This window comes from Zea mays, chromosome 9, assembly GCF_902167145.1.
Source record: "Zea mays cultivar B73 chromosome 9, Zm-B73-REFERENCE-NAM-5.0, whole genome shotgun sequence".
Lineage (NCBI taxonomy): Eukaryota > Viridiplantae > Streptophyta > Magnoliopsida > Poales > Poaceae > Zea > Zea mays.
In genome coordinates, this window is record NC_050104.1 from 127,507,626 (window position 1) to 127,534,484 (window position 26,859).

Below are 26,859 nucleotides of genomic sequence, written 5' to 3' on the forward strand. Positions count from 1 at the left end.
GTGTTCAATTTAAATTTAAATTTTAATTTATGTTAATATATAGTATCTACATCTAATCCTCATGTGGACATGTATATATACTGTTCAGAGAATGATTTGTTTTGGTAAACTTCCAAAGTACTATCAGGATCCTATAACAGAAGAGTTAGCCAAAACACTCGATTGTTGGCCATCAATGAATTATTATATCACGGGTTGTAGATATGTAAGTATGTGTTCATTTCGAATGTATTTATAAAGGACACTTCTGTTGTAGGATCCTAATGACTGATATTTTACAGGTTCTTATGCCATGGAAATTCAACGGATGTCACGCCCTTTTTGTAATAGATCATGTTAAAAAGCATGTGACTTTTATCGACTTTACACCGACTCAAGATTGGTGTAAACACATGCCATACAAGAGGTTCGTGGAAGCGATTATCATGGCCTCAAAAAATATAAGATTGCTTACAACAAGAAACGTTCTGGATGGGCAGAGGATATCTTTAAGTGGGAATATACAATTCAGACTGGTGTTTCAATTGACTTAAGAGGGTGTTTTCTTCGTACCACCTTCTCAACAGTTTAAATTTTTTCTATGATAATCATTGTATAGGTTTATTCTATAGGTTTAATTCCAGCTATCTCGTTCTACAAGCTATGGCCATGTGGGGGAATGACAGACGAATGAAATTTGTTGGGGTGAGTGTAGTACGTTCGTTTTATGTTTAAAACATACATTCTAGCTATCTCGTTCTACAAGATAATATGTTTTGTTCTCTTATGTCTTTGTCTGTAGGATGCAAAGATTTTTCGAAGAAACTTTGTGATTGATCTGTTAAGTTATGAGGATAATTCGTGCCGATATGTCATCCCTGCAAACATACAACAAAGACTTATCGATATCGCTAAAAAGGATTAGCTGATTAGTGTACAGTTGTCGACACATTTGTCTGTAATTAAAAATTCTAAATTAAGTTTTTAGAAATAATTTGTGTGATATTGATAATGTTTTCCACACGAATTTTGTATATTATAGTGATGTTTGTCGTTCCGTATCAATGTTTCATACGAATCTTTTACTTCCGTCGCAACGCACGGGCACATATCTATAACAATATAACACACATATGTACATAAGTTATTGTGTTATTATACGGTTCCGTTGCAACGCACAGGCACTCACCTAGTAAAGTACTATGTTCATATATCAAATCAAATCTATTTTAAATATAAGAGAGAAACTTACTAATTTTTAATGTGAGGATCACTTCAGTATAGTCGAGGACAAAATTGAAGCTGAAACCTTGATAAGATCATAGAATATCGAAGTGCACATCAACTCGAAGAACAGTTGCGTCATCGCTGCTACATTTGTTTTAGTTGTATGTGAAAAATGCTATGGTCTTATTTGGGAATGCAGTTTTGAAATATTGTAGTTTTGAGATACCATAGTTTACAATTGTGTCGGCGTTTCGAGACAGGGGGGTCCCTAAGCCGACGAGTGAGTGTGCTGCGTGCCCCAGCCCAGATGGGTCGAGCGCGTGGGCGAGCGCGAAGGGGGGAGAGGCGAGGTGGCCGGAGTCGAGCGTGAGAGAGGTGGAAGTCCCGCGGCCTTCGTGTTCGTCCCGCGCCCAGGTCAGGTGCGCTTGCAGTAGGGGGGTTACAAGCGTCCACGCGGGTGAGGGAAGCGAGCGGCCCCAAGAGAGCGCCTGTCCCGTCCTCGGTCCCGCGCGGCCAACCTCCTCTAAGAAGGCCCTGGTCCTCCCTTTTATAGTCGTAAGGAGAGGATCCAGGTGTACAATGGGGGGTGTAGCAGAGTGCTACGTGTCTAGCGGAGAGAGAGCTAGCGCCCTAGGTACATGCCAATGTGGCAGCCGGAGAGGTCTTGGCACCTTGCTGGCGTGATGTCGTGGCTGTCGGAGGTGCGACGGAGCCTGGCGGAGGGACGGCTGTTGGAGCGGTCGAGTCCCTGCTGACGTCGCCCTGCTTCCGTAAGAGAGCTGGGGGCCGCCGTCGTCATAGAGTTTGTGGAGCGCCATCATTGCCCATCCGGCGGAGCTGGTCGGATGGGACGCCGGTCTTGTTCTCCGTGACCCGAGTCGATTCGGGGTAGGATGATGATGGCGCTTCCTGTTGACGTGGCCGGTCTGTGCCCTAGGCAGGGTGACGTGGGGGTTCCTCCGAAGCCGAGGTTGAGTTTGTCTTCTGTTGCCGAGCCCGAGCCACGGGGTCGGGCGAGGCGGAGGTCGTTCGGCCGAGGCCAGGGCGGAGTCCGAGCCCTGGGGTCGGGCGAGGCAGAGTTTCGTTGTTTTCCGGGTCTTAGCCCGAGTCCGAGCCCTGGGGTCGGGCGGAGCGGAGTTCGCCGTCTTCCGGGTCTTAGCCCGAGTCCGAGCCCTGGGGTCGGGCAGAGCGGAGTTCGCCGTCTTCCGGGTCTTAGCCCGAGTCCAAGCCCTGGGGTCGGGCGGAGCGGAGTTCGCCGTCTTCCGGGTCTTAGCCCGAGTCCGAGCCCTGGGGTCGGGCGGAGCGGAGTTCGCCGTCTTCCGGGTCTTAGCCCGAGTCCGAGCCCTGGGGTCGGGCGGAGCGGAGTGGCGCCTTTGGCAAGGCCTGACTGCCTGTCAGATTCACTCTGTCGAGTGGCACCGCAGTCGGAGTGGCGCAGGCGGCGCTGTCCTTCTGTCAGACTGGTCAGTGGAGCGGTGAAGTGACGGCGGTCACTCCGGCTCTGCCGGGGGGGGCGCGTGTCAGGATGAAGGTGTCAGGCCACCTTTGCATTAAATGCTCCTGCAATTTGGTCAGTCGGTGTGGCGATTTAGTCAGGGTTGCTTCTGAGCGAAGCCAAGGCCTCGGGCGAGCCGGTGGTACATCCGCCATAAAAAGGGGGGCCTCGGGCGAGACGGAAGTCTCTCGAGGTCGGCTGCCCTTGGCCGAGGCTAGGCTCGGGTGAAGCGTGATCGAGTCACTCGTGTGGACTGATCCCTGACTTAATCGTACCCATCAGGCCTTTACAGCTTTATGCTGATGGGGGTTACCAGCTGAGAATTAGGCGTCTTGAGGGTACCCCTAATTATGGTCCCCGACAGTAGCCCCCGAGCCTCGAAGGGAGTGCTAGCACTCGCTTGGAGGCTTTCGTCGCACTTTTTTGCAAGGGGACCAGCCTTTCTCGGTTGCATTTTGTTCCGGCGGGTGCGCGTGAGCGCACCCGCCGGGTGTAGCCCCCGAGGCCTCGGAGGAGTGGTTACACTCCTTCGAGGTCTTAATACCTTGCGTAATGCTTCGGCTGGTCTGGTCGTTCCCTCATGCGAACTGGCCGTAGCCCGGGTGCACGGTCGGGGCCCAAGCTCTCGGGCTGGTATGTTGACGCTGTCAACGGTTCGGCCGGAGCCGGTTTTTGCGAGAGCAGCCCCCGAGCCTCTGCACAGGGCGAGAGGACGATCAGGGACAGACTCGACTTTTTACATACGCCCCTACGTCGCCTTTCCGCAAGGAGGAGGGGGGGGAGTGCGCCATGTTACCCTCGATGGGCACCGAACATGGTGTCTCCGGTGAGCTGCAAGCGGGTAATCCGAGTGGACGTCCGTGCCCCGTTCGTTGGGGGTCGGCTAGGGGCCCAGAGGCACGCCCAAAAGTACCTGCGGGTGATTTGCCGGACCCGGTCCCCTGGCGACGGGGTCCGAGGGCTCGATGCCTCCCTCCGATGGGATTCCGTTACAAGATCGTTCCCGCTGGTCTCGGAAATGTCCTAGGGTACCTCGGGAGTGCAGCCCGAGCCTCGGTTATGTATCGAACGTACCCCTGGTCATCCCTCGCTCGGTGTCTGAGGCGACTGTGAACCCTTCGGGGGCCAGCCTTCGAACCCCTGATCAGTAATGGGCGCGGAGCCCGAGTAGCCTGAGGCGGCCATGGAACCCTTCGGGGGGCTGGCCTTCGAACCCCTGACCAGTAGTGGGTGTCGGGCCCACGCGATCTGAGGCGACTGTTGAACCCTTCGGAGGGCCAGCCTTCGAACCCCTGATCAGTAATGGGGGGGGCTCGGAGCCCGGTTCCTTCGCGGAGAAGGATCCTTTTCGGGGTATCCCCCTTTCCCGGTCCCTGTTGCAAGAGATAGAGAAAGAGGAAAAAGGAAAAGGATACGAAATCGAACGACGTGGCGTACCTCTTTTTGACGCGGTTATTACAGCGAAGGCGAAGCGTCGCGCGCTTCTCCCGTCAGAGGCGCCGCGTGTCCCGCCGCGGAGTTAATGCGACGAGGCGAGTAGTTGGCGGGGCGGCCGTTACGCGTGCGCGAGCCGTTCGAGGAATGGGTCACGGGTGCACCGTCTTCACGCCGTGGGAGGAGGCTCTCTTGATGTCCCAGGACGGGACGTGAGCCTAGCCGACGACGTGACTGCTGCGTCCGCCCGCCTGCCACCGCCATTACTGCCGGCCCACTTTCGGTCGCTTTGACCAACGCGCCAGGCTAGCGCTGCTGGGCCGCCTCGAGTCGCGGCATAGGCTCCGCAACCGAAGAGGTGCGACGGTGGCACAAGTGGCGGTGCGGTTGCTTGCATGCAGCAACTGGCGCGCCCGTTGCTTGACGCGTGGGCCTGGGCTTCCAAGCTGGCGTGTCAGAAGTCGGAGAAGCGCGTCCACCTGGCGCGGTTGCATGCCGCCTGCATGGCTGCCCGCCCCTTCCGCCCGTTGGTCTGGGCAAAAGTGGGGGTCGCTTGTAACCGCTGGACGGTCGTGCGCACCACGCGCGGCGGTTTGGCTTCTTCTGCCCTGAGCCGGTTTGCATGACATGCGGGACCCAGCCCCCGAGTCGCAGGGGAGGGCCTTGGAGCGTGTTGGAGAAGACTCAGCCCGCGGCGTCTGGGGGCGCGCGTAGGGGAGCTGCCTTTAAAAGGAGGGAGACTCCTTTCAGGAGGCAACCATGTCCTCTTCCTCCCTTATGCGTCGTGTCTTTCCATCTTCCAAGCCCCCGGATGGGGGGTATCCGCCGCCTTTCCGCCTCCTCGTTGGAGGAACGCAACTCCATGGGAGTTGGTACCTCTCAGCCATCGTTCGGCTTCAAGGATTTTCATCATGCAGCCCGGCTGCTCCCCTCCACCGGCGGTCACCCGAGATGGCGACCTCCGGCTTGATGGTGGGGGAAAGCGAGCCAGGCTGCGGCCTCTGCCCCTCCCTCAGCCTCAAGGATTTTCATCACCAGGGCTGGGGAGGGGAGTGCGCCGAGTTGAGGTCGGCCCCCGCGCGGGCGGCGGCCCGCTCCTTCACTCAGTGATCGGAGGGAAGGGCGGCCGTCGTCCGTGGCGCTGGCAGCTGCAGCGTGCCTGGCTTTCGAGCGCGAGTGGCTTCGGAGCCGCTCGCGGTGCCGGCATCCGCCACGGCAGCTTGAAGAGGTTCTGCTGCCGGCGAGATAGCCGGGGCCGGCCACAGACTGACCTCCAACTCTACGGCCTTCTGCCCGTCCTTGCCTTACGAGTTTTGGCAGGGGCGGGGGCCTCCTGGCAGCGGCATCTAGCCTGAGGTCAGCGTTGCCGCTGCTTGGCCCCTCGGAGCAGAAGTCGTCGTCGTCGCCGCTGCTGGAGCAGGTGACGGCGCGCCATTCGTCGGCCTTCCGTTGCTCCGCAGGCCTTCCCCCTCGGAGTGGGGTTGTTCGTACCTGCGGAGGGGGAACCGGAGTTCCATTTGTAATGGCACTTCGAATGCCAGTGTGTTTGTTCATTGCGGCTGTCGGGGCCTGAACATGTATGTAATTTCGGCGCGGAGCCGTGTTTTTTCCTCATTTTCGAGCGCTAAGTCTCGCCTGTTGATTATCTGAACCGCTTTTCCAAGCATGAGTTGCCCCGTGTCAAGGTGACGAGTGAGGTATCCGTATCCCGGAGGCGTAGGAATCCCTCGGCCCGTTCGGCCTTGTTGTCTGGGGCTCCTCTAGCTTAGTTAAAGAGACCCCTCGGCCGCCCTTCGATGGGCCGAGGCCAGGGGTAGCGATATCAGTATGAACAGAGGCGGAGTTGGCTCGAGAATGGGAACCTGGTTGGCCGGAGCCTAGCCGTGTTGTCCGTCAGCGGAGCCGACGCCAAAGTCGATCCGCCGGGGCCTCGGGTCGGGCTGGCGCCCTTGGAAGCCGGTTGGCCGAGGCCCCAGGGGTAACCGGCCGAGTCGCCTGCTCGGGCCGGATTCCCGGAGGAGTCCCTGGACCGCGTCGCCGTCCGAGGCTGGGTCGGACTTTGCTGAAGACGTCGTCGATGCCGAGGGTGCTATGGCTCCCTTCAGCGTGAAGACCCGAGCCTGCAGGATCAGATCGTCTTGTAGCGTGTGCCTTCTGCGGCCGCCGAGGCCAGAAAAACACACCCTCGCCGCGCTTGCGAAGCTGCGTCTTTTTTCCTCTTGTTTCGAGCATCTGGACTCTGTCGGTAACAGGGATGTTTGTGTGGGCGAGAGTTGCTTCTCACGGAAGGGACGAGTGAGGTATCCGTATCCCAGAGGCGTGGGAATCCCTCGGCTCGGTCGGCCTTGCCGTTTACGCGTACTTTCACCCGTTCATGAGGCCCTGTCCCCGACTTAGTCGAGAAAGCTTGAAGGACTGCTTCGGCAGGAGAGCTTCCGAACGTGAAGACTTGTTCGGTCCACGGAGTCGCTTTATCCGAGCGCGAGTTACTTATCGCAGAAGGTGATGAGTGAGGTATCCGTATCCCGGAGGCGTAGGAGTCCCTCGGCTCGGTCAGCCTTGGCTGCTTACGTGTACTCCGTCGTTTCCAGGATCCGCTTTCCGAAGTAGTCGAGAAGCACGAAAGAAATCCTGCTAAAAAGAGATCCTTTTTTCGAGGAAAAAATTCGACGCAGAGGGGGTCTCCCCCCTTTTAGCCCCCGAGGGAGGGTCGGGCTTTGCCGAGGCTAGGCCGACCCTTCCTTGACGACTAAACTTTGCGTAGGGGCGAGGTATATGAACAACTTGGAAACATCTTAAGGGTAGAAGCGACGTAGCTGTTTGATGTTCCAAGCGTTGCCGTATATCTCGCCTTGATTGTTGGCCAGCTTGTATGTTCCGGGCTTCAGAACTTTGGCGATGACGAATGGCCCTTCCCAGGGGGGCGTGAGCTTGTGCCTCCCTCGGGCGTCTTGCCGCAGCCGAAGCACCAGATCGCCCACCTGGTGGTCTCGGGACCGGACCCCTCGGGCGTGGTAGCGTCGCAGGGACTGCTGGTACCGCGCCGAGTGTAGTAAGGCCCTGTCCCGAGCCTCCTCCAGCTGGTCCAGCGATTCATCTCGGCTAGCTTGGTTGCTTTGATCGATGTAGGCCCTCGTCCTCGGGGAGCCGTATTCCAGGTCAGTGGGCAAGATAGCTTCAGCCCCATAGACCAGGAAAAACGGCGTGAAACCCGTGGCACGACTCGGCGTCGTCCTTAGGCTCCAGACCACCGAGGGGAGTTCCTTCATCCACCGCTTGCCGAACTTGTTGAGGTTGTTGTGGATCCGAGGCTTGAGCCCCTGTAGAATCATGCCGTTGGCACGCTCTACTTGCCCATTCGACATGGGATGAGCCACGGCGGCCCAGTCCACCCGGATATGGTGATCCTCGCAAAAATCCAAGAATTTTTTGCCAGTGAACTGGGTACCGTTGTCGGTGATGATGGAGTTTGGGACCCCGAAGCGATGGATGATGTTGGTGAAGAACGCCACCGCCTGCTCGGACCTGATGCTGTTCAGAGGTCGGACCTCGATCCACTTGGAGAATTTGTCGATGGCGACCAGCAAGTGCGTGTAGCCCCCGGGCGCCTTCTGCAAGGGACCAACGAGGTCCAGACCCCATACAGCGAAGGGCCAGGTGATGGGTATCGTCTGCAGAGCCTGAGCGGGCAGGTGAGTCTGCTTCGCATATAATTGGCACCCTTCGCAGGTGCGGACAATTCTAGTGGCGTCAGCCACCGCCGTTGGCCAGTAGAAGCCTTGTCGGAAAGCATTCCCGACAAGGGCTCGGGGCGCTGCGTGATGGCCGCAAGCCCCCGAGTGTATTTCTTGTAGCAGTTCCCGACCTTCGGCGATGGAGATGCATCGCTGGAGGATGCCCGAGGGGCTGCGATGGTAGAGCTCCTCTTCATCACCCAGCAGGACGAACGAATTAGCGCGTCGCGCTACCCGCCGAGCCTCGACTTGGTCGGGGGGCAGCTCTCCTCGACGGAGATATTGCAGGTACGGGGCCCGCCAATCTCGATCTGGCGTGGCCCCGCTCTGCTCTTCCTCGACGTCCAGTGCCTCGCCCTCGGGGACCGAGGGTACCTCGGGCTGTGCCGAGGGTGCCTCGGGCTGAGACGAGGGTACCTCGGGCTCGGGCGCGTCGTCGAGCTTGACAGAGGGTTGATGCAGATCCCGGGAGAAGACGTCCGGGGGGACCGTCGTTCGCCCCGAGGCTATTTTAGCCAGCTCGTCTGCGGTTTCGTTGTAGCGCCGAGCGATGTGGTTGAGCTCGAGCCCGAAGAACTTGTCTTCCAGGCGCCGAACCTCGTCGCAGTAGGCCTCCATCTTCGGGTCGCGGCAGTGGGAGTTCTTCATGACTTGGTCGATGACGAGCTGCGAATCACCGCGGGCGTCGAGGTGTCTGACCCCTAGCTCGATGGCGATCCGCAACCCGTTGACCAGAGCTTCGTACTCGGCCACATTGTTGGACGCCGGGAAATGGAGGCGCAGCACGTAGCACAAGTGCTTCCCGAGGGGCGAGATGAAGAGCAGGCCCGCGCCGTCTCCTGTCTTCATTAGCGACCCGTCGAAAAACATGGTCCAGAGCTCCGGTTGGATCGGAGCCGTCGGCAACTGGGTGTCGACCCATTCGGCCACGAAGTCCGCCAACACCTGGGACTTGATGGCCTTCCGAGGGGCGAACGAGATCGTTTCGCCCATGATTTCCACCGCCCACTTTGCGATCCTGCCCGAGGCTTCTCGGCACTGGATGATCTCCCCCAGGGGGAAGGATGACACCACAGTTACCGGGTGAGACTCGAAGTAGTGTCGCAGCTTCCGCCTTGTCAGGATCACAGCATACAGTAGCTTTTGAACTTGTGGGTAGCGGATCTTGGTCTCGGACAGCACTTCGCTGACGAAGTAGACCGGCCTCTGAACGGGCAATGCATGCCCTTCCTCTTGCCTCTCGACCACGATCGCGGCGCTAACCACCTGAGTGGTCGCGGCGACGTAGACCAAGAGGGCTTCTCCATCCGCCGGGGGCACCAAGACAGGCGCCTTCGTAAGGAGCGCCTTCAGGTTGCCGAGGGCTTCCTCGGCCTCAGGGGTCCAAGCGAAACACTCGGCCTTCCTTAAGAGGCGGTACAGAGGCAGACCTCTTTCGCCGAGGCGCGAGATGAAGCGGCTCAGGGCCGCGAGGCATCCCATGACCCTCTGTACACCTTTTAAGTCCTTGATGGGTCCCATGCTGGTGATGGCCGCGATCTTCTCCGGGTTGGCTTCGATGCCTCGCTCGGAGACGATGAACCCTAGGAGCATGCCTCGGGACACCCCGAAGACACACTTCTCAGGATTGAGCTTGACTCCTTTCGCCTTGAGACATCGGAATGTCACTTCAAGGTCGGAGAGGAGGTCGGAAGCCTTCCTTGTCTTGACTACGATGTCATCGACGTAGGCCTCGACTGTGCGACCGATGTGTTCGCCGAACACATGGTTCATGCACCGCTGGTACGTCGCGCCCGCATTCCTCAAACCGAACGGCATGGTGACGTAGCAGTACATGCCGAACGGCGTGATGAAAGAAGTCGCGAGCTGGTCGGACTCTTTCATCCGGATCTGGTGATACCCTGAGTAGGCATCGAGGAAGGACAGGGTTTCGCACCCAGCGGTGGAATCCCCGATTTGATCGATGCGAGGCAGAGGGTAGGGAACCTTCGGACATGCTTTGTTGAGACCAGTGTAGTCTACACACATCCGCCATTTCCCCCCTTTCTTCCTCACAAGCACAGGGTTGGCAAGCCATTCGGGATGGAATACCTCTTTGATGAACCCTGCTGCCATTAGCTTGTGGATCTCTTCGCCAATCACTCTGCGCTTCTCCTCGTCGAATAGGCGCAGAGGCTGCCTGACGGGTCGGGCTCCGGCCCGAATATCCAGCGAGTGCTCGGCGACATCCCTCGGTATGCCGGGCATGTCCGAGGGACTCCACGCAAAGACGTCGGCGTTTGCACGGAGAAAGTCGACGAGCACTGCTTCCTATTTGGGGTCGAGCCCGGAACCGATCCGGATCTGCTTGGTGGTGTCGCCACTGGGGTCAAGAGGGACGGCCTTAACCGTCTCTGCTGGCTCGAAGTTGCCGGCATGGCGCTTCACGTCTGGCACCTCCTTGGAGAGGTTCTCCAGGTCGGCGATGAGGGCCTCGGACTCGGCGAGGGCCTCGGCGTACTCCATGCACTCCACGTCGCATTCGAACGCGTGTTTGTACGTGGGGCCGACGGTGATGACCCCGTTGGGGCCCGGCATCTTGAGCTTCAGGTAGGTGTAGTTGGGGACGGCCATGAACTTCGCGTAGCATGGCCTCCCTAGTACGGCGTGGTAGGTTCCTCGGAACCCGACCACCTCGAACGTCAGGGTCTCCCTTCGGAAGTTGGAGGGCGTCCCAAAGCAGACGGGGAGGTCGAGTCGCCCGAGGGGCTGGACGCGCTTCCCAGGGACGATCCCGTGGAAGGGCGCAGCGCCTGCTCGGACGGAGGACAGATCGACGCGCAGGAGCTTGAGGGTCTCGGCGTAGATGATGTTGAGGCAGCTGCCCCCATCCATCAGGACCTTGGTGAGCCTGACATCGCCGACGACGGGGTCGACGACGAGCGGGTATTTCCCCGGGCTCGGCACATGGTCGGGGTGGTCGGCCTGGTCGAAGGTGATGGGCTTGTCGGACCAGTCTAGGTAGACTGGCGCCGCCACCTTCACCGAGCAGACCTCCCGGCGCTCTTGCTTGCGATGCCGAGCCGAGGCATTCTCCGCATGCCCTCCATAGATCATGAAGCAGTCGCGGACCTCGGGGAACTCTCCTGCTTGGCGATCTTCGTTCTTGTCGTCGTCGCGGGCCCTGCCACCCTCGGCGGGTGGCCCGGCCCTGTGGAAGTGACGCCGAAGCATAACGCACTCCTTGAGGGTGTGCTTGACGGGCCCCTGATGGTAGGGGCACGGCTCCTTGAGCATCTTGTCGAAAAGGTTTGCACCTCCGGGGGCTTCCGAGGGTTCTTGTACTCGGCGGCGGCGACAAGGTCCGCGTCAGCGGCGTCGCGTTTCGGTTGCGACTTCTTCTTGCCTTTCTTCTTGGCGCCGCGTGGAGCAGACGCCTCGGGAGCCTCTTCCGATGGGCAGCCCTGGGGCTGCTTGTCCTTTCGGAAGATAGCCTCGACCGCCTCCTGGCCAGAGGCGAACTTGGTGGCGATGTCCATCAGCTCGCTCGCCCTGGTGGGGGTCTTGCGACCCAGCTTGCTCACCAGGTCGCGGCAAGTGGTGCCGGCGAGGAACGCGCCGATGACATCCGAGTCGGTGATGTTGGGCAGCTCGGTGCGCTGCTTCGAGAATCGCCGGATGTAGTCCCGGAGCGACTCCCCCGGCTGTTGCCGGCAGCTTCGAAGGTCCCAGGAATTCCCGGGGCGCACGTATGTGCCCTGGAAATTGCCAGCGAAGGCTTGGACCAAGTCGTCCCAGTTGGAGATCTGCCCCGGAGGCAGGTGCTCCAACCAGGCGCGAGCAGTGTCGGAGAGGAACAGGGGGAGGTTACGGATGATGAGGTTGTCGACGCCCGTCCCACCCAGTTGACAGGCGAGGCGGTAGTCCGCGAGCCACAGTTCCGGTCTCGTTTCCCCCGAGTACTTCGTGATAGTAGTCGGGGGTCGGAACCGGGTCGGAAATGGCGCCCGTCGGATGGCCCGACTGAAGGCCTGCGGACCGGGTGGTTCGGGCGAGGGACTCCGATCCTCCCTGCTGTCGTAGCGCCCCCCACGCCTGGGGTGGTAGCCTCGGCGCACCCTTTCGTCGAGGTGAGCCCGCCGGGCGCGTCGATGGTGCTCGTTGCCGAGGTGGCCCGGGGCCGCAGGCGTGGTGTTGCGCGTGCGCCCGGTGTAGACCGAGGCTTCCCGCATGAATCGGGAAGTCGCGGCATGAGGTTCCGAGGGATATCCCTGCCTTCGGGAGGCAGTGCTTTCGGCCCGTCGGGCCGCAGCGCCTTCCAGGAGATTCTTGAGCTCTCCCTGGATTCGCCGACCCTCGGTGGTTGATGGCTCCGGCATTGTGCGGAGGAGCATCGCTGCGGCTGCCAGGTTCTGACCAACCCCGCTGGATGCGGGCGGCGGCCTGACCCTGACATCGTTGGCGACGCGGTGCTGGAGACCTTGGGGCAGGTGACGTATTTCTCCGGCCAGGGGCTGGCCCGCCCATGCCTGTCCGACGTCCCGACGGATCGGCTCAAGCGCTCCTGTTCCCTCATTGAGCCTGGCCTGCGCCTCGCGGACTTGCTCGAGTTGTGGGTCGTAACCCCCCGCCGGAGCGGGGACCACAGCTAGCTCCCGTGGGATGTCGGCGCGAGGCACCGGCCTAGGAAGATCACCGTCCTCCGGCATGCCGAGATGGTTGCCTTTGGAGAGATCCCCTAGCTCGATGTGGAAACATTCGCGGCTTGGGCCGCAGCTCTCGTCGCCAAGGCTGCGGCTTCCGTCGGAACAGTCGGATAGGCAGTAGTCACATGCGGTCATGAAGTCCCGCATGGCACTGGGGTTTCCAAGTCCGGAGAAATCCCAACAGATGCTGGGATCGTCATCTTCCTCGGACCCATATGGCCCGTAGGTCGAGACGTCCGTCAGTCGGTCCCAAGGCGACCGCATACGAAACCCCAGTGGGGTTGCACTCGCCTCAATGAGAGCGCCCGCCAAAGCGAGGTCGTTTGGTGGGTTGAGGCCGAGTCGAAATGACGTAAGATGGGAGTTAGTCGGTACCTTTTGGTCGACGAGGAGCGACGTAGTCACATCGGGGACTGGTTGCACCGTCATCTCAGGTACGAGGGCGACGTCCTGCAGGCTTTCCGCGAGCGCGCCGGCGTCATCTTCTTGCTCGGGGTCAGCGTGTCGCGGGGGGACGGCGCTTGCCTTCGTCTTGAACGCGAGGTCGACGTCCGGCGTGCCTTCCGTCGGGGCGTCGGGGGCGTCGATTTGCTCGACGGCCAACGAAGCGCGGCCTCCCGCTTGGCCTTGATGGCTCCGCCTCCTCCTCCGTTGGCGGGGGAGAGAACGGAGCGAGCTCGAATGTTGCTCTTCCACCACGCGGGGAAGACGTCGTCGATTCCGCCGCCGGCGGACGGGTTGTCGGCCGCCATTGTCGTTGTCGCGCGGCGGTGGAAGAAGTATCATGTCGTAGCTACCGTCGAAGGACATGAACTCAAGAGTCCCGAAACGAAGCACCGCCCCGGGCCGGAGAGGTTGCTGGAGACTGCCCATCTGGAGCTTGACGGGGAGCTGTTCGTCAGCACGCAGCAGGCCCCTACCTGGCGCGCCAACTGTCGGCGTTTCGAGACAGGGGGGTCCCTAAGCCGACGAGTGAGTGTGCTGCGTGCCCCAGCCCAGATGGGTCGAGCGCGTGGGCGAGCGCGAAGGGGGGAGAGGCGAGGTGGCCGGAGTCGAGCGTGAGAGAGGTGGAAGTCCCGCGGCCTTCGTGTTCGTCCCGCGCCCAGGTCAGGTGCGCTTGCAGTAGGGGGGTTACAAGCGTCCACGCGGGTGAGGGAAGCGAGCGGCCCCAAGAGAGCGCCTGTCCCGTCCTCGGTCCCGCGCGGCCAACCTCCTCTAAGAAGGCCCTGGTCCTCCCTTTTATAGTCGTAAGGAGAGGAACCAGGTGTACAATGGGGGGTATAGCAGAGTGCTACGTGTCTAGCAGAGAGAGAGCTAGCGCCCTAGGTACATGCCAATGTGGCAGCCGGAGAGGTCTTGGCACCTTGCTGGCGTGATGTCGTGGCTGTCGGAGGTGCGACGGAGCCTGGCGGAGGGACGGCTGTTGGAGCGGTCGAGTCCCTGCTGACGTCGCTCTGCTTCCGTAAGAGAGCTGGGGGCCGCCGTCGTCATAGAGTTTGTGGAGCGCCATCATTGCCCATCCGGCGGAGCTGGCCGGATGGGACGCCGGTCTTGTTCTCCGTGACCCGAGTCGATTCGGGGTAGGATGATGATGGCGCTTCCTGTTGACGTGGCCGGTCTGTGCCCTAGGCAGGGTGACGTGGGGGTTCCTCCGAAGCCGAGGTTGAGTTTGTCTTCTGTTGCCGAGCCCGAGCCACGGGGTCGGGCGAGGCGGAGGTCGTTCGGCCGAGGCCAGGGCGGAGTCCGAGCCCTGGGGTCGGGCGAGGCGGAGTTTCGTTGTTTTCCGGGTCTTAGCCCGAGTCCGAGCCCTGGGGTCGGGCGGAGCGGAGTTCGCCGTCTTCCGGGTCTTAGCCCGAGTCCGAGCCCTGGGGTCGGGTGGAGCGGAGTTCGCCGTCTTCCGGGTCTTAGCCCGAGTCCGAGCCCTGGGGTCGGGCGGAACGGAGTTCGCCGTCTTCCGGGTCTTAGCCCGAGTCCGAGCCCTGGGGTCGGGCGGAGCGGAGTTCGCCGTCTTCCGGGTCTTAGCCCGAGTCCGAGCCCTGGGGTCGGGCGGAGCGGAGTTCGCCGTCTTCCGGGTCTTAGCCCGAGTCCGAGCCCTGGGGTCGGGCGGAGCGGAGTTCGCCGTGGCGCCTTTGGCAAGGCCTGACTGCCTGTCAGATTCACTCTGTCGAGTGGCACCGCAGTCGGAGTGGCGCAGGCGGCGCTGTCCTTCTGTCAGACTGGTCAGTGGAGCGGTGAAGTGACGGCGGTCACTCCGGCTCTGCCGGGGGGGGGGGGCGTGTCAGGATGAAGGTGTCAGGCCACCTTTGCATTAAATGCTCCTGCAATTTGGTCAGTCGGTGTGGCGATTTAGTCAGGGTTGCTTCTGAGCGAAGCCAAGGCCTCGGGCGAGCCGGTGGTACATCCGCCGTAAAAAGGGGGGCCTCGGGCGAGACGGAAGTCTCTCGAGGTCGGCTGCCCTTGGCCGAGGCTAGGCTCGGGTGAAGCGTGATCGAGTCACTCGTGTGGACTGATCCCTGACTTAATCGTACCCATCAGGCCTTTGCAGCTTTATGCTGATGGGGGTTACCAGCTGAGAATTAGGCGTCTTGAGGGTACCCCTAATTATGGTCCCCGACAAATTGTATATGACAAAATACCACGATATTACTCTACCACAGTAAAACCATAATATTGCTCAAAACCGAGATTTGTTTGGTTCCATTGAAAAAACAAAATATATGTAGAAAGAAGAGAATAAAACGGAGGTCCTAAGTGAAGTTTCGAAAACTCAAAAAAATACAACGGTTTTGGATAAACCATGGTATTTAAAAGTGTGTTTTGCATGTACAAACAAACACATTTTGAGTTCTAATACTATAGTATTATCAATTAGCATAGTATTGTTTCAAAACTTTAAAAATACTACACTTTTAAACAGGGCCTATATGTGGCGGTGGAACTACGTGGAACTAACCCTCTTATCATGGTGCTTGGTACATGCACCATATCAGTATTAATATAAAGGGGTTCTTCTGCGATGATGATGGCTAATTCTTTCTCCTCGGATCTAAGGGCAAACCCGGATACATATCAAATTTATGATAGGGTCAAGTCTCACACATATGATGACTTATAGTACAGAAATCAATGTCATATATTTATTATATAATAAAGGTTATGTACAAAATAGCTAAATAAATTATACCATATGGTGACAACGATCCTTCACAACCATAGTTGACTGGGAGACGACGATCTAGACCTCTTCAAACTTATCATAGCATCCTTCATGCTCCTCGTCTTGCGGTACCAGTTCTTGACCTGTGGTGATTATAACAAGATTTAGCTCACGAATGTTCATCACTCAGTAAGTGTGTGGAATAATGTGCATGAGCTCACTTACGGTGAGAGCTCTTGTGAAGTATAAGGCTTACCAACGAAAAATGGTTACGGCTCGACATTGCTTTTAATAAGTTGATCAAAGTTTTATTAGCAATTACTAAGTATAGTGTATACCAACCCAATTAAATAAGATATCACAATTAATAATTTTCACAATGCAATGCAATAAATGTCATGTTAAGTTTAGTTCTATCAATTAATCATACGAGAGTCCTAAGCTGCTCTTGATCGTGAGCACGACTAATATACCAATTCTACACTCTACAGAGGTTGTGCGTCTTTATTCACGAGTCGTGTTACCCACTTTGCCAGGGGGTATAGAATCTCATTCATCTCTACCGAGGAGACGAGGCAGGGTAGCATTACGAAACCTTTCTAAAGTTCATCTAGTTTGAGAAAACCCGCTACAGTTTCAGGCAAAAGGGAGCATAAGAATCCCTTGTCCGAACAGCTATCACAAACAGTTCGACCCGAGAACCTTCATATACTCTACAACGATTCACTCTCTGCTTGCCCTTTCAGGTAGGGTAATCTCTCCCTAGCTTTCCTAACTAATTGGCCAAGGACATCATATTCCACCCTTGTGGTAGCACAGTTTCTCTGGTTAAGCTTCATGTTCTCATTAACAAAATGATCTCAACATGAACAATAAATAAACCAACAATAATGACAAAACATGATCATAATTCATATATAATCTTAATCCCAAAACCAGGTAGAGAGAGCAATAGTACCCAATAATTTATTTGTACTCCAGGTGTATGATAAACAAAACTAGGTAGCCTATTAGGTCCCATCAATATTAAGCCTAACAGTGTCATGGTGATTATCATGAACATTATTAGGTCAAAGAATGTGATTAAAGACACAATTGCCATTTTGGTACAACTTCAGGTACTTCTCCAATTTGACTTTTTAGGTTCCTTGTAACCTCGTCTTTCTATCACAATATTATATATACATATAGACAAGAAATAGGTAAAAATCACATTACACCAAACATAAGAACAAATAGCGTAATAGTATTCTAGGCGTCGCTATGAGATCGTAGGTTCGAGAACCACTAAAATCGGAGCAACAGTTGAAAATAAATTGTTTTCTGAAGTTTTAGGTGATTAAACGATAAAATCATATTCTATGTTGATTAATATAAATCATGAATACTCTGATATTGGAGCACAGGATTGGGAATTAGAATCAGCCTTACTGAATTCTGTTGTTTGGCCGCACATGGAATTGAGATTTGGAATCAGAGACCCAATTCCCTGGAATTGAACTAAAACTAGAAACTCACTCTCCCAATTCGGAGTATCACACCTCTGTATTGTATGGAATCAGACCGCACAATTACAAACTCCAATTCAGTGACATCCAAACAATAGAATTGGAATTGCATATCATTTCAATACCATGGTTGATTTGGTATTCAACACAATTCAATTATATAACCTCCAATATCGACATCCAAATAGAGCAGAAGAGATATTCCAGGAAACGAATATTTCTATTTTAATCTGAGTTATAACTTGAGTAGAGATCTTATCATAGTCAAACTATAATTATAGTCAGATTAACTTTGACTAGAATAACTAATCAACTAACATAAGTTAAATAAATATCTAATTATAAAAGCATGTGGCATGATATAAATAAAATTTTTTCCGCATAAACAATTCTATTACGAAGCGAACGCAACTTGAACGGACCAAATCGGAGCCAAAATGCACAAGATATGGATTATCCAAGTTTGGTTGTACTTTGATATAAATTTTATGCTTTAAAATATTTCTCAGTAGCTTTTTTGAAAATTCTAGGGACCTATTTGTGAAATATTCCTCATTAGCTTTTTTTGAAAATTCCAGGGTTTAGCTATTATTGCTATTGAATTAGGTGGACGACGGGTTAAATCCTAAAAACCCGTGGGTCTCTTTTATAAATGTGGCGGCCGAAGGGGTATCGTATCATGTGAACCATTAGATTTAAAATATGCGGCATAGATTAGACTACTCAATCCCTTGAACATGTACCTATCCTACCTGTTAGATCTCGGATCGACGGTCGTCCGAAGCCCACGCCTTCTTCGAACCTGGAGTTTCGGATTTCTGATCGACGGTTAAGCTTCAAATACTCGAAGGGGGTATCTTAGCTTGTAATCTACACCGTTCATCGTTGATCCGACAGCTACAGTTGTGCCTCTTCCCTCCTGACGACGCCAGGCGACGCCGTCACGCGCCACACGACGGCGAACATGCCGGAGGCGGCACCAACATGCTCTGGTGCCCCAAACTAACCGCTACATATACGCAGGGGAGTTCTTTGCAAAGTGGTTTTGGGTCTGGATGCTGGAACGACGAAGCGAGGGGTCGGTACATATACGCAGGGGAGTTCGGGCGGGAGCAACAGTCCGAAGATCACCACCTTTTGGGTGTTACACGCTTGACCTGCACCACATCAACATTCGTGCATGACTTAAAACCTAGTCCTAAACACCCAAGACAACATGTAAAACATGTACTAGTCTTGCCACACTGTAGAAAATTTAAATAGATGCTTGCTCGTCCATGTTCTTTCCCTAACGCCCTTCTACCTAACCTGGGTGAGCCTCACGAGACTTTTGTCCGTCCTCTTGCCTTTAGAGGGCTTCTTCAAAAGCACCCATATGTTCCCTTCTTATGAACACTTCATTCTTCTTTTCCTTCAAGCACATCTGCTCAAAACACCATCATAATCATCATAAACTCTCATTGGCCATTGTCTCAACAAGTTAGGCAAGCACATTAATATATACATCATGGTATGCAATCTTATACAATATGGCAATTTATAAGATGTTACCATCATCTAATATGTTAAGTTCACTATTTATCTTAACAAAGATCCTCATATCTAATGATTTTGTAAATATATTTGCCAATTATTGTCTGCGTCGAACTCTTTAAGGCTCTATTCGGTTATTACTACACCGCATGGATTAGATGAGATTGAAAAAAAGTAGAGATTTTAACTTGCGATGCATTTAAACTCACCATCCCATCTAATCCACATGGATTGAGATGAAAACGAACAGGCCCTAAAGAGAAATACTGTCCTTATATTTATGAAGGAAGTGTAATACAATTTTATATAAATATAGTAACTTAAAATATAAAGCAGGAAGTCCTTTTTAGGAGAAGAGACTAGGGGTGTATTTGGTTCAGTTTTTTTTTGACTAGTTTTTCTAAGAATTTGGCTATGGGAGAATTTAATTATCGTGGGGTTTACGTGCAGAGGAAGATAAAATGGTCTAAAGGGTTCAGGATCTAGAAGACGGCAGATTTCTATTATCGTGGCGACTCGTTCGATTTTGATTTTATATCGATTTAAACGGTTTTTACCGAAACGATTTTTATAGAAGTTGGCTCAAACAAACGGGGCATAGAAAGTTAGGCCGTTAGCACTTCAGCTTGATATGTTATACAACCGGCCCATCGCACCTTGGAGCGGCCCAGCTCGTGCGCTCTCGTCTTCGCGATCGCGAACAGTCGCGGCGGCCTCGTCATTGCCGCAGAAACCCTAACCCTAGATCCGCCGTCATGGATCTCCTCCAGTCCTCTTACGCGCCGGACGACGCGTCGTCTCCGGAGGCTTCGGCGGCCGCGTCCTCGCCGGACTCCTCGCCGCTCCGCCTTCCGTCCAAGTCCGCCGCCCCCGCCGTCGATGACACCGCGCTCGCACTCTCCTCCGCGGCGTCCGCCGCCCGCCCACTCGACCCTTCGCTCCACCTCGTCGCCTTCAACCCAACTGCTGACCAGCTCTGGGCTCCCATCCTCGGGCCCCAGCACCCCCACGCCCCGATCTCGTCCGCCTCCGGCAACCGCAACCACAAGCTCGGCCACGTTGAGGACGCCGCTGTCCTGCCATTCCTATTCGACGAGCAGTACAACACCTTCCATCGGTTTGGCTACGCCGCCGACCCGTCTGGCCTCCACATCGTCGGCGACGCCCAGCCCCAGGCGCCTGAGCCCGACACTGTCTACAACCTCGCCCCTTCCGAGCACAAGCGCCGTCGCCTCCTGGCCAAGGCGGACAACGAGGCGGAGCTAGCCCCCCCGGAGGCAAAGAACCCCGCCTCCGAGGAATGGATCCTCCACAACAAGCAGAGTCCCTGGGCTGGGAAGAAGGAAGCGCCTCCCGCGGAGCTCACTGACGAGCAGAAGCAGTATGCGGAGGCGCACGCTGCCAAGAAGGCCGAGAAGGAGGCCCGCCTCGAAGGGAAGAGCGAGAGGACAGAGGTTGTGGTCAAGACCACCTTCCACGGCAAGGAGGAGAAGGACTACCAAGGACGCTCCTGGATCACGCCGCCCAAGGATGCCAAGGCCACAAACGACCACTGCTACATCCCCAAGAGGTGTGTGCACGAGTGGGTCGGTCACACCAAGGGGGTCTCAGCTATCAGGTTTTTCCCGAAGTATGGACATTTGCTGCTCTCTGCGAGTATGGATTGCAAGATTAAGATCTGGGATGTTCTTGGGTCACGGACATGTATGCGTACCTATATGGGGCACTCAAAGGCGGTAAGGGATATATCATTCTCCAATGACGGGACTAAGTTCTTGAGCGCTGGGTATGACAGGAATATACAGTACTGGGATACTGAGACAGGGCAGGTGATCTCGACCTTTTCAACTGGGAAGGTCCCATATGTTGTGAAGCTCAATCCTGATGAGGATAAGCAGCATATTCTCCTTGCCGGAATGAGCGATAAGAAGATTGTGCAATGGGATATGAAGTCAGGGCAGATTACACAAGAGTATGATCAGCATTTAGGGGCTGTGAACACCATAACTTTTGTGGATAACAACAGGAGATTTGTGACCTCAAGTGATGACAAGTCTCTTCGTGTGTGGGAGTTTGGCATCCCTGTGGTGATTAAGTACATCAGTGAGCCGCACATGCATTCAATGCCATCGATGTCACTGCATCCCAACTCCAATTGGCTGGCAGCACAGAGTTTGGACAATCAGATACTGATATACAGCACCAAGGAGAGGTTTCAGCTTAATAAGAAGAAGAGATTTGCTGGCCACATTGTGGCAGGTTATGCTTGTCAGGTGAACTTCTCACCTGATGGGAGGTTTGTGATGTCTGGTGATGGCGAGGGTAGCTGCTGGTTCTGGGACTGGAAAAGCTGCAGGAGATTCAAGACTTTGAAGTGTCACAACGGGGTTTGCATTGGATGTGAGTGGCATCCGTTGGAAACTAGCAAGGTTGCAACCTGTGGATGGGATGGTGTAATTAAATACTGGTAAGTTGATCACACAACCACGCGTGCTCCTTTTAATTGGAACCACTGCTTTTAATTGCTTTGTGATCTAGCAGAGGTTTTCTTGCTAAGAGGAGTCTTTTCTGTTGAATACTTATAGAAACTCTCAGGCTCACAATGCATTCAGAGAATTAAGCTTTTACTAACTTAATCACATGCATGGCGCCCTTGCAAATGTTGTGCTAAGATTTTTATGAACAAACTAGGACATTTTGTTTTGTTTCATATTACAGGTTGTGGTGAATATAATCTTTTGTAAATGTTTGATTTGATCTATACTATATTAGTTTTATTTGCACAAGAGTTGCTTTAGTTAGTCACAAACACAAAAAAATAGTAGGATACATACTTGATTATGGTTTGCATGCAGAACTTGCACCCAGAGGCTAGATTGCGTATGGTGGCATTTTTTTGTGTGCCCTAAATGTGGTTTCAAAAACTGTTTGTTCATAAACGCTATAATTTCTTGTCTTATTGCTGATAATTGTGGTTGCCCTGCACTCTTTTGCCCAGTACTTCATTTTCTAAGAGGTGAATATCTGTAGTTTCATGTGCTAGTGAAGTTGTGATGGTGGGTTAATTGGTTATATGATAAATCTGGCTATGCATTTAGGGTGATTCCTTCTAATATCTATTGCTATTGCATCGTGGTGCTGTTTGTCTGGTACAATTAACCAAAGGATCACTTGTATGTTCCATATATTCTACTTAAAATGAATAGTTGATACATATTATTTTCCATGTTGTTTACAAGAATGAGTTAAATGGAAATTGCTAATGCTGTGTAGCTGTTCATATATTCAGTTTAGTTTTGTTACATTTTACTTGGTCCTACAGCAGTTTATACTTGCATCAAACTGTATCTTATTCATTGTTTGTTTCCTATGAGTGTGCCGACATGTAGAATCCAGAAGGAATAATTTTATGGTTCAATTTATTATGTATGAAAAAGTACATGTTTTATGTGACCAGCTTTTGTTTCTGCTATAAAAAATATTTGCTTAAATGCAATATTTGAAGTTGAGAAAAATGTTTTTAGGAGTAAGTTGTATCTCATTTGATGTGTTTGCCCGATCAACTTTGCTGTCTTGCTGAACCTTTGAAACACTCTTTGGTTTCCATCCCTTTTTTTTTCCTGTTGTCTTTTGTATATTTATGATATGGCACTGACATTCCTCTGAACAACTTGCAGGGACTGAACTTTGGCAGAGATATTGGTTGAGCTCCTGGGAAAGGTTTTGTAACAATCCGATTCACGCCGAATGTCATGGCATACTGTAAGTCACATGCTCGACAAGAGAATCCCGGAGGAAAAAACATGTGTTTTTTGAGGTTACATATATGGGAGAAAAAGGTGGGGTTTTGCTGCTACCTTTGTGTTGGTTCTGCCCTGTTAGATGTCCAAATGTACAATATTCGCACCATATTCAAATTTTTAGTTGTATCTCTGCCACTAGCAACTTGTTTGCGGTTTCTGGTAATCCTGTTCCTTCGAACGTTTGTACCATCTGAGGAAGTGTCTGTTGTGTAGTATCCCCCTCCGGTCTGTTTTATAACTTAGGGGTTGTTTGTTTGGGATTATAATCTGTCCAGATCAAAATAAGTTAAGATTATATAATTTGGGCAGATTATAATCACAAACAAACAGGCCCTTAGATAGCTCCCTATTTTAATAGCTGGGGCCAAGTGAACAGGAAATAAATAGAGATTGAGTTGAGACAAGTATCTTCCAGATCCATGTCAAATGCTTGACGCCTTGATTCCTGAGCAATTAAATAGATTGTAGTTGATTCGTAATGTTATACATATACACTAATAAAAACAGATGATTAAAGTTCATAGGAAGATCTATTCCTGATTTTAAACAGTGGATTAAAAACGTTCGTTGATTCATTGGCGTAATCATACTTCTCAGCATTGTTCTATTCCTGATCCAGGAACGACGTGGTATAAAATTAGCTGCTGATTCAGGAACTGTGATGTGGGCATGCATTTGATGCGAACAAACATGGTCCAGAAAGGTGACAAAACAGAAGCTCCTCCACCAGCATTGGTGTCGGGGTAGGGATCGGCATAGCACTACGCAACCCCGCTGCTCCTGCTCGTCGTCGTTTCTTGATTCCCTCCTTTTCCTAGCTTCCAAGGTCAAAAACCACACGGGCGACGCCCACGTATCCTTACACTTGTCCATTTCCATCCGGTATCTGATCCCATCTTTTCATCGTCTTCCATCTCTCATGGACCAGTCCTCCATCCTCTTCTTTCTTGAGGGAAACAAAGACCATTTTTGTGTATATGCTTTCCCTTGTGGGTGCAAACACCATCCGGTCCGCTACCCTTTCGCCCGCCAGCGCCGACCCTATATCTTCCGTCGTCACCACCGGTGGCCGGTGCACATAACAATAGCATACTGCGACAGGGCAGCACATACGGTGGTGTGCCAGTGATCCATCAAGAAGCTAAGCCATGGCGGCGGCGCTGCGGGCGCTGGCGGTGCTGCTGTGGGTGGCGGCGGCGTACCCTGTGGTGTTCCGGGCGCGGCCCGTGCAGGCGCTGGCGGCCAACTGGGGCACCCGCGCGCTGCACCCGCTGCCGGGGGACATCACCGTACGCCTCCTGCGGGACAACGGCTTCGACAAGGTGAAGCTGTTCGAGGCGGACCCGCCGGCGCTCAGGGCGCTGGGTCACTCAGGGATCCAGGTCATGCTGGGCCTCCCCAACGAGCTGCTGGGCTCCGTGGCCGCCAGCGTGACCGCCGCCGAGCAGTGGGTGATCCAGAACGTCTCCACCTACGTCTCCAAGTACGGCGTGGACATCCGCTACGTGGCCGTCGGCAACGAGCCGTTCCTCAAGTCGTACAAGGGCAAGTTCGAGGCCGCCACGCTGCCCGCCGTGCAGAACGTGCAGGCCGCGCTCGTCAAGGCGGGCCTCGCCAGGCAGGTGCACGTCACCGTCCCGCTCAACGCCGACGTCTACGAGTCCGGCGACGGCCGCCCTTCCTCGGGCGACTTCAGGCCCGACATCGCCGGCCTCATGGTCAGCCTCGTCCGCTTCCTCCTCGACAACGGCGGCGTGCTCACCATCAACATCTACCCATTCCTCTCCCTGTACGCCGACCCCAACTTCCCCGTCGACTACGCCTACTTCCCGTCCCCCGGCGCGCGCCCCTCGCAGGCCAGCGTGCAGGACGGCAACGTGCTCTACACCAACGTCTTCGACGCCAACTACGACACCCTCATCGCCGCGCTCGAGAAGCACGGCCTCGGCGCCATCCCCGTCATCGTCGGGGAGATCGGCTGGCCCACCGACGGCGACAAGAACGCCAACGCCGCCAACGCGCAGCGCTTCAACCAGGGCCTCTTCGACCGCATCATCGCCGGCAAGGGCACCCCGCGGCGCCCGCAGATGCCCGACGTCTACGTCTTCGCGCTGCTGGACGAGGACAACAAGAGCATCGACCCGGGCAGCTTCGAGCGCCACTGGGGCGTCTTCAACTACGACGGCTCGCCCAAGTACCCGCTCAGGCTCGCCAGCGGCAGGGCGATCGTGCCGGCCAAGGGCGTCCGCTACCTCTCCAAGCAGTGGTGCGTGCTCCGCCCGGACGCCAGCGCCTCCGACCCGGCCATCGCCGGCGCCGTCGGCTACGCCTGCGAGTACTCCGACTGCACCAGCCTCGGCGCCGGCTCCTCCTGCGGCAGCGTCGATGCGCGCGCCAACGTCTCCTACGCCTTCAACCAGTTCTTCCAGTCGGCCAACCAGCAGAAGGCCGCCTGCAAATTTAACAACCTCTCCGTTATCACCACCACCGACCCGTCCCAGGGGACCTGCCGCTTCGAGATCATGATCGACACCGGCCGCCACGAGCTCACCGGAAAGCCGGCGTCGCCCGCCGCCAGGGCGGGTCCTTCAGCTTCATCTTGGAGCGCCGTGCTGCTGCTCGGCTTGGCTGGCCTTACTGCTCTGGTTGCCTGGTAAGCGTGAGACTGCGACACGGAGTAGCTAAGCTAGAAAGGCAGGCCACAGGTTCTTCAAATTTTTTTCCAACTAAACGCTACGCTGGTGATAAATATGCATTTGCCGTTGGGATTATTGGCGAAGGGGATTCTTTCTCATGTACATATACACGACAGAGATGTTGATATGTAATTTGGTTGGGATATGGTTCGGATTTCAGAGGATATACACATATGACGAAATGTCTTCGAAAGATATGCATATACAGGCCCGAAATTAGTTTGGCAACCCATTTTTCAAAGAAATTTTATTTCCCTATGATAAATTAGTTTATTTTTCTTGGAAAAATGGGGCTGCGATAACTCTATTTTTCTAAGAGATTTCTATTTTCTTAGAGAAAATAAACTAATTTTCTTTGAAAAAATGAAAATCCCTTATAAAAATAAGGTTGCCAAACCAGCCCTAAAAGTCACATTTCACTAGACATTTTTGCACTTGCACACCGTCTCAACGATACCAAGCTGTGACTCCGGAGTCATATAGCTATAGTTCCTCGCCAGGCTCTCTACGAAATGTTCATTATTTTTTTTAAGAAAACATGTGCGCATTAGCATATCTATCACGTCCAATCAAAGATAACATGTGATTAGAGGAACATACACGAAAAGTAGTCATACATCCGGCAACGACTGCTATACAACCAATCCTTCTTTGCAAGCGTGCAAGCAAACCATCCGATTCATTAGATTACGATCCAACCGTAGGTCATATTTAACACTTAAACCCTTCCACCACCAGCTCAATAATCTTTATAAAAAACCCCTAACAAATCATTGTTGTATCTGTGGTTGGATCATAATCTAATGGAACAGATGGTTTGCTTGCACGCTCGCAAAGAAGAACTGCTTGCATAACAGTCGTTGCCTATACATCCTCGCATACTTGCTACAACACTTTCACTTGTGCTTCTCAAGTTCATTGCTGATCAATACAACAACAACTATGTCTCCACGATATCCATACATGCAAAGATAAAACACCGTGACATCGGTATTGCTAGCATTGCGTGTGTAGAGAGAGAAACGATAACGACGATGAGGGTGCTCACAACATTGGAGAGGGTCAGCGTTGGCTAAGATGATTCTCTCTAGCATACCAGCCCTTTGTGTTGACCTTTGATAACGAGCTTTTACCATAAAGACTCATTGGTGTTCTTATGAATCGTGATTGTCTCTTGAGCATATATTCAACAACCTCTCACTTGCACTAGAGATAATCATATATTCAACTCTTTCAATCCCTTAAATATGTAACATGTTAGTTTCTTAGGTAGATGACCATGATCGCAAATCATTTTTGAGTCATTAGTCAATAGCAATGCCTAACAACATATATTGAATCATGTATACTCATATAGATTATATCAGTTGAACCTTGAGATACACATATTTTGATCCTTTTACCACATGATATTAGTAGAATTCAAGGCGAGATTTCTGTCATCCTTGTAATAGCCTAAGATTTTCAGTCGATCTTGTAGTGGATTGCAACTTTGTGACCAACTCTTTAGCCATATCATGATTAACTTTCTAATCATATTAGCATGGCCATGCACGCTATTAATTCAACTATATTGAGGGGCTCAGAGAAATCTCTCTCGTTATGCAG

The 26,859-nt window shown here is 53.6% G+C and overlaps 2 protein-coding genes across 2 annotated transcripts; both read left to right on the plus strand.

The window, feature by feature from the left end:
- Positions 1-19,421: 19,421 nt before the first annotated feature.
- On the plus strand, positions 19,422-22,766 carry LOC100285823 (pre-mRNA-splicing factor PRP17). Its single transcript, NM_001367338.1, has 2 exons — positions 19,422-21,219; positions 22,430-22,766. Exons 1-2 carry the CDS (start codon positions 19,508-19,510, stop codon positions 22,434-22,436), a joined length of 1,719 nt encoding a protein of 572 aa, NP_001354267.1. The 5' UTR covers positions 19,422-19,507; the 3' UTR covers positions 22,437-22,766.
- Positions 22,767-23,629: 863 nt separating this feature from the next.
- LOC100281542 (glucan endo-1,3-beta-glucosidase 5) lies at positions 23,630-25,444 on the plus strand. Its single transcript, NM_001154461.3, has one exon. The coding sequence runs from the start codon at positions 23,704-23,706 to the stop codon at positions 25,210-25,212; it is 1,509 nt and encodes a 502-aa protein (NP_001147933.1). The 5' UTR covers positions 23,630-23,703; the 3' UTR covers positions 25,213-25,444.
- The last annotated feature ends 1,415 nt before the right edge of the window (positions 25,445-26,859 follow it).